Source organism: Diospyros lotus, chromosome 11, assembly GCF_014633365.1.
Source record: "Diospyros lotus cultivar Yz01 chromosome 11, ASM1463336v1, whole genome shotgun sequence".
Taxonomy (NCBI): Eukaryota; Viridiplantae; Streptophyta; class Magnoliopsida; order Ericales; family Ebenaceae; genus Diospyros; species Diospyros lotus.
Window position 1 is genome coordinate 8,720,420 of NC_068348.1, and position 15,859 is coordinate 8,736,278.

At 41.0% G+C, this 15,859-nt stretch overlaps 1 protein-coding gene across 1 annotated transcript; it reads right to left on the minus strand.

Moving 5' to 3' along the window:
• Positions 1-11,164: 11,164 nt before the first annotated feature.
• On the minus strand, positions 11,165-14,585 carry LOC127813548 (probable aquaporin NIP5-1). The gene is made up of 4 exons (XM_052354570.1): positions 13,590-14,585; positions 12,692-13,111; positions 12,399-12,460; positions 11,165-11,737 (listed from the first exon to the last, which is right to left on the minus strand). The coding sequence occupies exons 1-4, from the start codon at positions 13,806-13,808 to the stop codon at positions 11,542-11,544; spliced, it is 897 nt and encodes a 298-aa protein (XP_052210530.1). The 5' UTR covers positions 13,809-14,585; the 3' UTR covers positions 11,165-11,541.
• Between the last annotated feature and the right edge of the window lie 1,274 nt (positions 14,586-15,859).

The following is a 15,859-nucleotide window of genomic DNA, read 5'->3' on the forward strand; positions in this document are numbered from 1 at the left end:
GGTCTATATTTTATATTTTTATTTGAGGGATTGGAATTGGATATGCTTCAATGGTGTGGTCATATGGTTTGAGATTCAAGCATGGTTTGTTTGGGGTGTACTGAGTTTTGATAGATATAATAATGCTTCCCAATTACATCATTTTGTTGAGATGTGCATTATTTAAGAGGGTATGATAGGGCTTTAATTTGTTTAGAATTTGTTGAGTTTATTCCAACTAACGAAGTCCTTTTCAAGTAAGATAATAGACTTATATATAGATAATTGTACCCAATAGAACATATGGTTAGTAAAAGATCCCTCTCTTTATAGGTGTGTATATATATATTATTGGGTTGTCCATACTTTCATTAAATAACCAATTGGGTATGTGGGGAATTAAGAAATTATCACCCTAACTATAAAGTTAGGTTTTTCGAATTTTTTATCGCTAATATAATTAAGTAGAATTTGTGAATTAAGATATAAATCAAAAAATATAAGATATAGAAAGTATTTTAGATTTTTGTTCTTTTTAATGTATTTGTTAAATTTATCTAATAATTCTTAGAAAAAAGTCGTGTGACTTCTTATATGATATTTTTTAAATATATTTATCTCTCTCCCCTCCTACCACTTAAGATAAGCATATCTTAAACCTTACAAATAAGAAAAAACATTATATATATATATATATATCTTTTAGTGTATTTTAAAAAAAATTAACAAATAATTTAGTAAAAATATTAAAATATTTCTTAATCTTATCTTGATTATTTTATATCTTGATTTAAAAATTATTCTTATTTTATTTTAATATAATTTTAATTAACTCATTCAAACAAAAGCTACATTAAAGTATTACTTAATCAAGTAGATTTAAGAAACCTAGGGAAACAAAAAGTTTAAAGAATGCGTGACAATAGAGTACTACTTAAATATGATACCCTTTTCGATGCATACCCATCCATCAACATCAATTACACCACCTTTTTCTTTTTTTTTAACTTTTAGAATATTATTTGAAACTCGTTAGGGAAAGGGGTTTATGGGGGTGGGCCAATATGATATCCCATGCGAGTAGTAATGTGATTTTGTAACGTCGTAATTATAAATAAAATTATACAAGATATTTTTAAGCAAAGTAATGCAAATTTATTATTGTTATTATCAAAATACAACAATCTATTTTTAATTGTGGACAAACGCAAGAGTCTCGGGTGTCGTGCCTTCACTGATGAAAATCTTGACGAGCAACTGGATTTAGCAAAGGTCCAGATCTAGTAATCCAACAGAGCTAATGGTCTAGCAAGACTGATGATCTGGTTGGCTGATGATCTGGTGGCCTAATGATCTGGTGGCCCAAGATGACTGAGTGACCTTAGGGTGACGAGTGGCCTTGGTGACCGAGTGACCTAAGGATGACGAGTGGCCTTGGTGATCGAGTGACCGGAGGGTGACGAGTAGCCTTAGTGATCGAGTGACCTGAGGGCGACGAGTGGCCTTGGTGACCGAGTAACCTGAGGGTGACGAGTGGCCTTGGTGATCGAAGGGTGACGAATGGTCTTAGTGACCGAGTGACCTTAGGGCGACGAATGGCCTTGGTGACCGAGTGACCTGAGAGCAGCAAGTGGCCTACAAAACGAGAGCATCGTTAGGACGCGGGTGGGGGTCCCCGCGCAAACCCTCTGATGCTTAAATCAGATCTCGAGAAAATATCAAATAATGCTTCAATTACTCAAAATTGCGTACCTTGTGATGAAGACATGGTCTCATATTTATAGCGAATGAGAGAGAAAAGATGTGCGAGAATCAGGGCGAGAATCTCATGGCCCATTTCGATGATTTCGCGGCCCATCCGAGAGGGAAAAGATGAGAGATTGGAACAATCCCACTCAACCATGACCGAGTGGGGGGGCCCTCGATCATGACCGAGTGGGGGGCCAACCGATCATTCTTTCTTTTGCCCTTTTCCTTGTCTTGATTTTGAGTGGTTCCCATACCTCAACTTCATGCCCGATTTTCACATTGATTGAGCTCGAATCTCTTAAAACTCAAAACATAAAAGTTGTAGATAATTCTCTTATATTTCCATAGGACTTTGAATTAGCTCAATCGGAGTTCATATAAGAAAGTTATGGCCAAGAAACCAAAGCAGTGTCATACCCACTCGGCATAACCGAGTGGGGTCATGAAAAGTTGTGGAAATTTGGTCTCCCCATGATTGAGTGAGGGTCCACTCGGTTATGACCGAGTGGGGGGCCACTCGTTCATGCCTTCTTTTTGGCTTTTATCTTGGTTCGGGTCCATCTTCCTTCAATACTTGACTCTGAGCCTTAATAGTGCAGGTGTATAAATTTCATGCCCGATTCACACCTTGATTCAACTCGAATCTCTTAAAAATCAAAACATGAAAGTTGTAGATAATTCTCTTATCTTTTCATAGGACTTTGAATCATCTCAATCGGAGCTCATATGAGAAAGTTATGTCCAAAAAACCAAAGCTATGTCAGACCCACTCGGCTCCTCCCCACTTGGTCTCGGCTCGACCTCTTGCTCCATCGGCTTGTTTCCTTGATCTCCTACAACCCGCTGGGCCTTTGGGCTTCATGTCCATGTCTCACAACTCTTTTAGGTCTTGTCATTCTCCAAGTTTGCAGGGCATATCAATTGCTCCTTACTCTTTTAGCTGGGAGCTCCGGGTGAAAGAGTATCTTATCCTGTAAACTTTTGAACATTACTTCTCTTTTAGCTGCTTCATCTTCTACACATCCTCTCGAGCTTATTTCCACACCATGCTTTTAAATTTCTAGGCTCTAGTGATTTTCAATTCCTTTGCAGAAGTATGAGGTAGATATATTAGTAAGTTCGCTTTCCATAGATGTCTAATTGTGCCCCGAACAATGAGTTTGATTCTGCTCCCAATTATGGTGTTGTGCATAGGACAGTAGGTTTGCACTTTCTTTTCCCTTGTTGTCGGGTGGTAAGCAGGATAATGGGTTTGAGTTCATTTTTCCCTCGTTGCCGGGCTGTGAGCAAGGCAACAGGCTTGAATGTACTTTTACCTCATTGCCGGACCGTGAGCGAGGCAATGGGTTTGAAAATACTTTTACCTCATTGCCGGGCTATAAGCGAGACAATAGGCTTGAATGTACTTTTACTTCATTACCGGGCTGTGAACGGGGCAATGGGTTTGAATGTACTTTTACCTCATTGTCGGGCTGTGAGCGGGACAATGGGCTTAAATGTACTTTTAGCTCATTATTGGGCTGTGAGCGGGGCAATGAGTTTGAGTGTACTTTTACCTCATTGCCAGGTTGTAAGTGGGACAACGGGCTTGAATGTACTTCTACCTCATTACCGGGTTGTAAGCAGGACAACGGGCTTGAATGTACTTTTCCTCATTGCCGGGTTGTGAGCAGGACAATGGACTTAAATGTACTTTTACCTCATTGCCTGGCCATGAGCGGGGCAATGGGTTTGAATGTACTTTTACCTCGTTGTCGAGCTATAAGCGGGACAATGGGCTTGAATGTACTTTTATCTCATTACCGAACTATGAGTGGGGTAATGGGTTTGAGTGTACTTTTACCTCATTGCCGAGCTGTAAGCGGGACAACGGGCTTGAATGTATTTTTACCTCATTACCAGGCTGTGAGCGGGACAATGGGCTTAAATGTACTTTTACCTAATTGCCGGGCCATGAGCGGGGCAATGGGTTTAAATGTACTTTTACCTCATTGCCGGGCTATAAGCGGGACAACGGGCTTGAATGTACTTTTACCTCATTGCCGGGTTGTGAGCGGGACAATGGGTTTGAATGTACTTTTACCTCGTTACCGGGCTATAAGCGGGACAACAGGCTTGAGTTTATTTTTCCCTCATTGTAGGGCCGTGAGCGAGGCAACGGGCTTGAGTTTATTTTTCCCTCGTTGCCGGGCCGTGAGCAGGGCAAAGGGTTTGAGTTTATTTTTCCCTCATTGTCGGGCCGTGAGCGGGGCAACGGGCTTGAGTTTATTTTTCCCTTGTTGCCGAGCCGTGAGCGAGGCAACGGGTTTGAGTTTGTTTTTATTTCCTGTAAGCAGAGCAGAACAAACAAACTTTCATAAAGCAATGTGTAATGAAAACACTAACATTTTTTTAAATAAGTGAGCACATCCACTGTTTCATTTTGGGGTCTTATTGTTGCCTCTGAGCACGAAATACACAGGTCATGCACAACTTCAAAAAGTTTAGTTTCTCGTTCTTTAACATAGGCTCTCTTCAATGTGTCTGAATTTTGCTCCCAGTTTTCTCTTTGAGGGCATTAATGGTGGCTGACTACCTTTTTCTAAGGGCATGTCCTTTCGTGGCTTGTCTTGATGGAATAGGAGTCCTCTAGCATAGTTTCACCGCCCGAGATGACATGTATGGGCTCATGAATTGGTTCATTGTCTAGAGGTGGATTCTCTCCATAATCCCGTCATCTCTCTTAACATCTCTGATTTGATCTCCCCCGTTCTTCCTGTCTATCTTCTCCCCTTCGAGGCTCACTATCTTTTACTTGTACATACCTTTGAAGATGTCCTTCACGAACTAGCATCTCAATCTAATCTCTTAACTCCCGGCACTGGTCAGTGCAATGACCACGAGTTTTGTGATATCTACAATATTCTTCTCTATTCTTCCCCATGGGATGGTCAACCTTTTTTGGGAGTCTAATGAGACCTGACCCTTCGATGGCTGCAAGTATGGCCAACCGAGGTTGGAGAAGTTTGGTGTAATGGTGAAACTGGGGCTGAGGTATATCTGATCCCCCTAACCCACCTAGAGTCCTCTTCAACATCGTTTTATTTCCTTTTTCACTCTCTGCCCTCATTCCCACCTACAGCTCTCATAACTTCCGTATGGAGCACGTATTTATTTGTCCTAGTAAACAAATCTGTTAGGGATGTTGGTGGGTCCAAAGATAATGATTCTTGTAGGGTAGTTAGTCTCATTCCGTGTAACATAACAGATACTACCATTGCAATTGGTAAATCATGAACTTCGAGAGTAGTGTTTCGAAATCTATCCACATACTGACGCAGAGTTTCTTTGTTCCCCTGTCGAATACTGAGCAAGTATGTGACGTCCTTTTTTCTTCGGCTATTAATCATAAATGCCTTAACAAATTCCGTTCTGAGCTAACCGAATGAAGAGATAAAGGCCTCAAGTAAACTATTGAACCATGCCCGGGCATGCCCTGACAGAGTTAAGGAGAGAGCTCGGCACATTATGTCATCGTCCCATCCGTGCAATATCATCAATGACTCATAGCTTTGAATGTGATCGTAGGGATCATCCTTACCGGAATAGGGGGTGATTTGAGGCATCTTGAATTTTCTGGGCAGTGGCTTCTCCAATAAATCTGTAGTAAACAGACATTTTCTGCGTTGTTGCTCCTCCGTGGCTAGGATCAATTTCTTTCATTCAAGTACTTCTTCAACTACCATTTTCATGTCATCTTGTATACTTGTTGTTGTTTGGTTATCATGCCTTGTTGGTGTGCCGGCCCCAGTTTCATGGTATCTCCGTCTTTGGGCTCTTCTAGCCTTGTTTTCCATTTGTTGGCTCTCATTTCTTCGAGGCATGGCACGAGGATTCTTTCTTGGTTGTGGTGATCTATCCTCCCGACAAGGAGTGGATTGGGAATGAGAATCGGGAGTGGCCTCTTGATAGGAATCAACTCCCATCTCGGGCTGAGACTCAGGTGGTGGCATAAACTTTTTCAAAGCATTCGGCAACGTCCTTCCAGGCATCATACCTTGGAGTATACCAGCCATGTCTCAAAGTGCCTGCATGCCCTCAACATGTTGTTGTCTCAATACTTCATACTCTTCCCACGGGACCGTACGCGGTGGTTGTCGTGAAGTCCCAGCTTGATCAGTAAGAAGTGGCCTTAAGCCGATGTTAAGTAGAGGTGGGACTAATTGGTTCCCCACCTGCTGGCTAAGGGAAATAGAGCGATCACCTCCTTGGGGTTGAACATTATGAGGGGGAGGAGGTGCTCCTTGTGGGTGAGAATCGGGAATAATGGGAGGTGCTCCCTGTTGCTGAGAGCTCCGTGGTGGTAGGCGTGTTTCTACGCCTTGAGAGAGAGTTCGTCGGTGTCCACGGGTGTTTGCCATTCTTAAGTTGACTTTTTGTCTTGCGTTTCCCACAGACGGCGCCAATTGTTGTTGCCAAAATACAACAATCTATTTTTAATTGCAGACAAACGCAAGAGTCTCGGGAGTCGTGCCTTCACTGATGAGAATCTTGACGAGTGATAGAGCACATATTTTCATATTATTTAGCCCTCATATTTAGTCTTTTTGCACATTAGTTGTGTCATTTTATTCATCTTGACTTTATTTCATTTTATTTCATAGGAATTGGGCTTCACACTATTTTACTTTATTTTTCCAGGTTTAGGGCTATGGGAGCATGAGATGGGGCATGAGACATCTTGATGGCAATGAGATATCTTGGAAATTGGAGATAGAGAAGTAAGGGCAATTTTAGCAGATTTAACCCCCTGCACTTCCTTCAGTATTTTGGCCAAGATAAAATTCCAGAATGAAGATGATGTCTTCAGAGATACTGTAGAGGACTTCTTGGGCTTTCTGGAATGGTATGGTTTGTCCAAATCCGAGTTCGTTTGGGCCTTCAAACAGCACTTCAAAGTTGGGGCTAGGAAGTTGGGTCAAATTAGGAAAGCTGCACAGATGCTGATTCTTTAAAAGGCCATATCTTGGGCGTCCGATATCCAAATCAAGTGATTCAAAAGCCCAAATTTATCTAATCTTCCTGATCTACAAGTCTTGTTAAGAGTCCGAAGCCCAGAACGCACTTTAACCTATCCGAAATCGGCTGAGAAGTGGCAGTAACCTAGGGTTTCATCCTTAAGCTCTACTTAAGCACCTTAAGTGGCCGATTTTGATATTATTCTTTTGAAGGGCGTGAACAGTAGCCAGCTTTCCTTCTCCCCATTGTTCTTGTCAAGATGGAGGGCTAAGGATTCTGTAATCAGTTGCAATACCATCCTTGTTCCCGGTTTAAGTCTTTGGTTTTAATGGAAATATAGTTTTTAGTTTTAACTTTATTGTTCTCTTGTTTCTGTTCTCTCTTAAATCTGTGTATGTGTTGATGCCGGTTGGATGAATGCATGCATTGTCTTTGTTTGAGAATCCAAGGTTTTTGTGCTCGGTTGAGGCTTTAACTAGAAGCAAGAACAATCAGTCTCGAATCTGTGCAATAAGGGGAATCAAAACTGATAGATTGAACTAAGAGGTTTCTGAAATCTTTTTATTGGTTTTCTTTCCAATCTTTGGCGGTTGTTAAAGGATTTTTCTGATTTTCGATTTGAGGATTAAAACTAAACAAATTGTTTATTGAGAAGGCGATGAAAACTAGGATAGAAGGTTGGTTTGCAACTGATTGCATCTTGATTCATTGTGTTCTTGCATATCTTGTTTTCTGTTTTTCATCACAAACTTCCCCCCCCCCCCCCGTTTAGCCTTGTTTTGACAGATCCGTTAGAGGTTCGTTGGGAGACGACTTTGGGTTGCACCCTTGCTGCAAATCAAAATTCTTATTCATCTAATCTATTGGTGTTCGACAGCCCCGATCAACGAGCAACTAGATCTGGCAAAGGTCCAGATCTAGTAATCCAACAGAGCTGATGGTCTGGCAAGGCTGATGATCTGGTGGCCTAAATGATCTGGTGGCCTAATGATCTAGTGGCCTTGGTGACCGAGTGACCTGAGAATGACAAGTGGCCTTGATGACCGAGTGACCTGAGGGCGATGAGTGGCCTTGGTGATCGAGTGACCGGAGGGTGACGAGTGGCCTTCGTGACCGAGTGACCTTGGTGATCGAGTGACCTGAGGGTGACGAGTGGCCTTGGTGACCGAGTGACTAGAGGGTGACGAGTGGCCTTAGTGACCGAGTAACCTAAGGGCAATGAGTGGCCTTGGTGACCGAGTGACCTGAGAGCGGCGAGTGGCCTACAAAACGAGAGCACCATTAGAATGCGGGGGTCCCTACGCAAACCCTCCGATGCTTAAGTCAGATCTCGAGAAAATATCAAATAATGCTTCAATTACTCAAAATTGTGTACCTTGTGATGAAGGAATGGTCTCATATTTATAGCGGATGAGAGAGAAAAGACGTGCGAGAATCAGGGCGAGAATCTCATTGCCCATTTCGATGATTTCATGGCCCATCCGAGAGGGAAAAGAGAAGAGATTGGACTAAGCCCACTCGACCATGATCAAGTGGGGGGTCACTCGGTCATGACCGAGTGGGGGGCCACCCGATCATTCATTCTTTTGCCCTTTTCCTTGGCTCGGTTTTGAGTGGTTCCCGTACCTCAACTTCAAGCCCGCTTTTCACATTGATTGAGCTCGAATCTCTTAAAACTCAAAACATAAAAGTTGTAGATAATTCTCTTAGCTTTCCATAGGACTTTGAATCAGTTCAATCAGTGTTTATTGGAGAAAGTTATGGCCAAAAAGCCAAAATAGTGTCGTACACACTCGGCATAACCGAGTGGGGTCATGAAAAGTTATGGAAATTTGGTCTCCCCATGACCGAGTGAGGGTCCACTCGGTCATAACCAAGTGGGGGGCCACTCGGTCATGACCGAGTGGGGGGCCACTCTTTCATGCTTTCTTTTTGGCTTTTGTCTTGATTCGAGTCCATCTTCCTTTAATACTTGACTCTGAGTCTTAATAGTGCAGATGCATCAACTTCATGCCCGATTTACACCTTGATTTAGCTCGAATCTCTTAAAATTCAAAACATGAAAGTTGTATATAATTCTCTTATCTTTTCATAAGAATTTGAATCACCTCAATCTGAGCTCATATGAGAAAGTTATGTCCGAAAAAGAAAAGCAGTGTTGTACCCACTAGGCATAACCGAGTGGGTCCTCCCCACTTGGTCTCAGCTCGATCTCTTGCTCCATCGGCTTGTTTCCTTGATCTCCTACAATCCGTTGGACCTTTGGGCTTCATGTCCACGTCTCACAACTCTTTTAGGTCTTGTGATTCTCCAAGTTTGTAGGGCATATCAATTATATATATATATATTTAAACAAAACACAAAATATAAATATTCTTATATTTTCTTAAATGTTCCTTTTACTTCTAAAATTATATATATTTATTAGAATTAATCTATATTAATTTTTATACAAAATTACTAATTACCCTTTTTTTTTAGAATTGATGTACCCAAGAAAGTAGAGCCAGCCCCAAGGTAGACTCAAGGGGAAAAAGGTCAAAGAATGAGTTCCGAAAGACCTTTCCAATAGTGTAGTTCTCGGGAGACTTTCTAAAAACCTCTCCAAAGTGCCTTTCTCGAGTATCCTCAAAAGATCCTCTCAAGAGGCTTCCCTAAATATTAGAGATATAATGTCTAGGGGACCATTTGAATTATTGATCATCAAGAATGCGTTAATCACTTCTGAAGTCTTTACTCGAAAATCCAAGATGGACGATCCTGAAAGATATGGATGTTCTTCCATCTATCAGCATTGAACCTCTATAAATAAGAAGTGATTCAACTAGTCGCACTATGCAAGAACTCCTACACATTTTTTCTAAATACTACTCTATTTTTTGGTTAACACTAACTTAAGTATTGAAGGGATCATGTAAGAGACGCCTGACTATCTTTTGTTTTACAAGTCTTCGAGGGACTAAAAGTTGAAAACGAATACTGTCTCGCAACTATAAATGTATTATTGTAACAAAGAAGTCTTTTTCTAGTAAATGAGTAAATTAATATCAATTTGTTAGGCCAAAAACATATTTTTACTCTTAAACTTTTACATTTTTTTCTTGTGGAATCAAACTTTTCGTGGTTCCAAATGTGCCCCTAAATCTTGCGAAATCTCTCATTCAAACACCTAGTTAGCAAGTAATATGCACACGCGCTGATGTGGCAATTTTCTAGCATCTCTTCAACTCTCCCCTCCCCCCCCCCCCATCTCTCTCTCTCTAGCATCTTTCCAGCTCGTTTTCTCTGAAGCTACGTCTCTACTAGTTGCATTTCCTCTCTCTCCGGTGTCTTCTACATCTGTTCTGACTGCATTTCCTCTAGCTTCTCCTATTTCTCTCTTTGGCATCTCCTTAGTTTCATCTTTCTCTCCAACTATGTCACCTCAAATCTGATGATATCTAAGGTCACCTTTTCTCTCCCTCTTTGATTGCTTCTCTTCTAACATCTCTTCTCTCTTTTCAATGTCTCATCAACTTTTTTTCTCTTTTGACTGCATCACCTCATATTTGATGACATCTCCAGTCTCATTTTGTTTATCTGGCTATGCCTCCTTAATTCCCTCTCTCTCTAAGGTTTCCTCAATTCCCTCTTTCTTTTCACCGTTACTTGATTCTAAAAATGAGAAAGAAGATAATTCTTCACAATCAACAATGTGTAAAGTTCGAGCAACTATGGCTTTGGTCTTCTCCTCATTTCTCTTCCTTTTCAAATCCTCCTCATCTATTCTTAGCTATTCTAGTTGCTTGAGTAAGAGCTTTGTAACTTCATCGGATAGAGAAAATGAGTTGAGAAGACGCCGCCAAAGAGAAAGATAAAGCTAAGGAGATGTTACCAAGGATAAAGAATGAGCTGAGGAAATGCTGAAGAAAGAGAAAGGGGGGGAGTTGAGGAGATGTTGGAGAGAAAGAGAGAGCTAAGGAAACACCGTCGAAAAAAGAGAGAAGGAGTTGAGAAGGTTTCGGAGAAAGAGAGAAAATGAGTTAAGAAAATGCAGAAAAATTGTTGTGTTAGCACATGCATATCACTTGTTGATTACACGTTTAAATGAATCATTTTGCCCAATTCAAAAACACATTTGAAACTACAAAAAATTTAAATTTTTACAAGAAAAAAATGTAAAAAGAGGCAAAAATATGCTTTCCACCCAATTTGTTAAGAAGTAAAATAACAAGAATTAAATTCTCTTCATAGATGGGAATTTTCAAAAAGAAAATAATTTATTATACTAAAATCAACGCATTAGTGATCACCCAGTAGTGGAATCAATAAACCAAAATCGATAAGTTGAGGATTTAATCATCAACCTCATCTCAATAACTAAAATGTTTAATTCATGGGAGTGTAAATTCAGCCAGTAGCTCTGATAGAGCCCGCACCCAATATACATCACACAATATATACAATACTCACCACCATTTATTTTATTCATATATATATAAAGATCACACCGAGGGAACCATCTGATCTCCCTTTCACAAGTAGGGCTTCACTTCTCTTGACTTCACGCTTCATAACTTAACATAAATAAGTCAACAAACTCTTCTGTCTTTTTCTTTTTTCTTTTTTTTCTTTTTTTTGTCCTTTGGTAAGCAAAGTAAACAAACTCATCCACTCAGCTCAATTCAACCGGAACACCACAGTACACAAACAAACAAACAACAATATATATATATATATATTAATTGTTGATAATTTCAACCAAACCATAGGCGACAATGGGCATGCAAAGTCCGGCCCTCATTATTCAGAAGAGACATTGACGCGGCACCTAATTCAGCGACGGAAGCTCCTCCGGGGCTGGCCCGGCGGAGCATCCTCGTCCCGGAGCTTCACTGCCGTGTAGATCCCCGCGCCTACAAGGGCACCGAGAGTGGGCGCCACCAGGTATATCCACAGCGATTTGTAATTACCGGCCGCCACCGCCGGCCCCAGAGTTCGCACCGGATTCATCGATCCGCCACTGGACGGCCTGCGCAAAGCCCGCCCCCCAGAGGGCCAACTGGTTAGTTGATCCACAACATTCCCATCCATCCATCCATCAATCAATCAATCAATCCGAGAAGAAGAGATGAAACACTCCTTCCATGTCAAGGGAAAGGAAAGAAAGCAGAAATGGAGGGTGATAAAATACGGGAAGTTTTCAACCTCCTTTTTGACTTGGATTCATTTACGATACGTCCTCCAATTTTCAGCGAAAATAATACTAATAGTTTGACCCACCCTATTATTATTATTATTATTATTATTATTATTATTTATTTATGATTGTGACCACTGACAGTGAATTACTAAATCCCAAAATTTATTATAATTAAAATTTACCCAAAACTTTTTCCAAGTAATAAAAAATTAAGAAAACGACGACTTTTCACAGCCTGCAGTTAGGATTTAAGAATTTTAATAAATTTTTAATATTTATTAGACCAATTAAAAAAATGACACGCGGTGGCCACCTAACCAATCAATGTCTTCTTCATATTTTTTTTTAATTTTAATTTTAATTTTGAAAGAAGGAACTAACTCGAGACTACACAAGTAGGGGTAAAATAAGAATTTTAGCAAATAAAACAGCAATGAAAGGGGGGGGGGGGGGGGGGGGGTGTTGTGTTGGGGAAGAGAGGATTACTAACCCGGCAATTAAAATGTTGAGCATCACCGTAGCTCCGACTGCTATTCCCGCCAACTCCCCCACCTGTCACGTCGAAGAGGGGAAACGAATTAAAATATTTGGCCGAATCAAATGCATGGGGGCCGAGGACTTGAAATGACTGAAACGTCCTCCTTGCGTTGGTAATGACTATTGCTACCGGTACAAGGAAATTCTGGTCATTTCAAGCCCCCGACCCCAATGATTCCTATCTGACACATTATTTATTTGCGCGCTGCTGGAAACTTTGCTGCTTCATTAATTAATGGCGCTTACCGCGCGTGTGTCGGTGGCGACGGCGGTCACAACGAACAGGAGATTAAATGTAATGACAAACTCCAGGGCGAAGGCCTGGCCCACGCTGACCGAAGGGACGGTGACTCCGCCGGACATGAAGGGGTGGAAGACGGCCTTGAGAGCGAAAGAAGCGCAAATGGACGCCGAAACCTGGGCGGCTATGTACGCCGGGACTTGGACCCACGGGAAGTGGCGGAGGGCGGCGAAGGCAATGGTGAGCGATGGGTTGAGATGGGCGCCGGAGATGTGGCCGGTCGACAGGATCACGATCATCACCGCCAGGCCGGCGCACGCTGCGTTGCCAATCAGCGTCTCCGCCCCGTTGTACTTCTGGTTCACGATCGGCCCCGCTGTCGCCGCGAATATCAGCATGAACGTCCCCACGAACTCCGCTCCCAGCTGCTTTCATTATTGGTGCATGCCAAATTATTATTTGTGTTCCAATCCAAACAGGCACATGATTGTATCAAAATACCCCACTCAAGATGCATGTGGTAGTGCTTGAGAAATCAAAATAGAATTAGGTCCGAATATTTAGATTTTATAAGAAAATCATAACTCTCAAAGCAATACAAGTGTCATAAAGAGCTGTTCTTTGACATATTAGAGTTCAAAGATGAGAACCATTTGTGGAACAATTACTATAGCTCGATAATTATTATTGAATTTATAATTAACTTGTACAATTTGATACTTTTTAACGTTAATTGCCTACTGTTTAACGGAGATTCCTCTTTCATCCAAGACTCGGGTTAACTCACTGTATGATGATAATAAATAAATTTAAGAACTTTAATATGCCAAAGGTAGTAGTATTCTGCGGAAATGAAAATTAGTAAAAAAAAATAATGGCGAAGACTGTATGAACAGTACGTACCTTGCGGGTGAGTGAAACGTCGGGGACGTAGAAATCGGTGAGACAGGTGTGAGGGGCGCCCCAAGTGGGAGCGTCGAGAGGCAGGCACTTGCATCGGGGCATTGACTTGCTGCCATCATGGGGCATCGAGTCGATTCGGAACGATGGAAATAATGGAGTTGGCGTGCCCGGCGTCGCCGGCGCCGACACAGTCGGCGTTCCCGCCTCCGAGTCCGCCATTCTTCTTCTTCCGAGAAAACAGCTTCTTTTTTTCCCTTTTTTCTTTTGGTTTATCTATATGATTTTCTTTTTCTTTTTTTTTTTTTTTGGGGGGGGGGGGGGGGGGGGGGGTTGGATATCCTGATGGAGCAGTAACGACTTACATAATTTGGTGGTTTTTATAAAGGTATCGCTACAGGGCCGTCTGGATTTTACCCAGATTGAGACTGATGAGCTGGAAGTGAATTTCTAGGGAAATATCATAATCAAAATATAATACAAAATCTAGATCTTATATAAATTTTTTTGAGTTTTTGGAAACAAAGAAAGAAATGGGTAATAGTTACATAATTCCCAGGTTTTTGTTGATGTATCTCTAAGGAATCGAGAAAAGGAAGAGGGCCAGCTTAGACACTGCTAGAATGACAAAAGGATGGTTTCGGCTCTTCTCATAAAACTCGCCCTTTTGATGGCAGTGGGACTTTTCACAAACAGGTAACAGGCAAACTTACACGCTCGCACTGCCAACCTAATGGCACGCTCAAGGATCGGAGAAGATATAGAACTCCGGCTTCAACACAGAGAATTAAAGAGCGGGTGAGTACCTGAGAAGTGTATCGGGCGGACGAAAGGGAATGGCAATGGCCTCAAGTCGGAAGAGAAACGAGTAATTTGGTCGAGCAGCGATGCCCATATATACAATCGCAAGCAGGGAGAGATAAAAGAGAGAGATGGATGGAGAAAGAAAGTCAATGATCGACCCGACCCCCTTCGCAACCACGCCATCATCATCGTCGTCGTCGTCGTCTTTACAGCTAACCCATCTACTTTCATATAACATTGCTTGCTAAAGTGACAGTAACCAGCAACGGGGATCACCAATCAACGCTGGATTCGCTGCCAGCTCAACCACCGTAGGTGAACGCTCGTGTATTAAGACAGGCTTATAACTCGCCAATTTCCCAAGTTAACAATTTTAAAATTTATTTATTTTTTATTTAACCATTTTTAAATTATGAAACAAGTAACAGTTGCCGGAAGTGCACGCGGCGCCAGATTTTTTTTTCCTTCAATGATTAAGTGTCTCGCTTTTCGTCTTACTCTTATATGGGTCGGGTCTTTTTCTTTTAGTTCGACCTTCAAATAAATCAGATACGATCATAAATTTATATATTTTTAAATAGATATACGATCAATTCTATCAAATAAAATATTTTTATCTCCACTAAAAATCAATACCCGAAACTTATGTTTTAGTGATAGAGGTGGGGGAGGTGAATTAAGAAATTGGCGGGTGGCGCCTTCATGTTCAGTCTTTATCATTAAATAGTTGCACCACTCGTCCAATAATGCAGCAACTTAGCCCTCCGGCGTCCTTAAATTATTTGCAAATACGTAGGCCTATGAATGTTTATAATTATTAAATATATATTCAGTTTAACATGTACCTTAGAACGGGGCCCACCTTCGGATCTTCCTTCCACCTACAAAATTATTTTATAAAAATTATATTTTTATGCATCCGATTGAGAGTTTGGAAATTTGGATTTATGTTGTGTTGGGTTGGGTTGAGTTTTGATATTATTTACTCATATTATATAAAATTTACGAGTTAAGAATATCATTAAGAATGATTTTTGATAGAATGTTGAAATGATTGAAGTTGTTTGGAATAAAAATATAATGATAATCTTGGTTACGCGTCTGTTTTAGTCTACCAATATATGATTCGAATCTATTAGAGATCTAAAATCGAGGGTTGCTATTTTCGAATTCTTGAAAGATAGAAAATAATGAGATTAGTCAAAATCTATCATAAAACGTTCATTCAATGATTAAGTCGTATCAAGAATCAGACAAGGAACAAGAGAGTAAGAGAGTGATGGATGAGCAATCTTTTAATCTAAAATAAAGAGTATTAATCAATTAATTCATCGACTCAATAACTCTTTTTCTCCTCTATTAAGGGCTTTATGTGCCACAAATACCATCCTAACCCTCCTACAATCAGACTCGAATCAAATAAGTACAATTGCCTTGCTTATTGAACCCTTATTGTTCATTGCATCCTT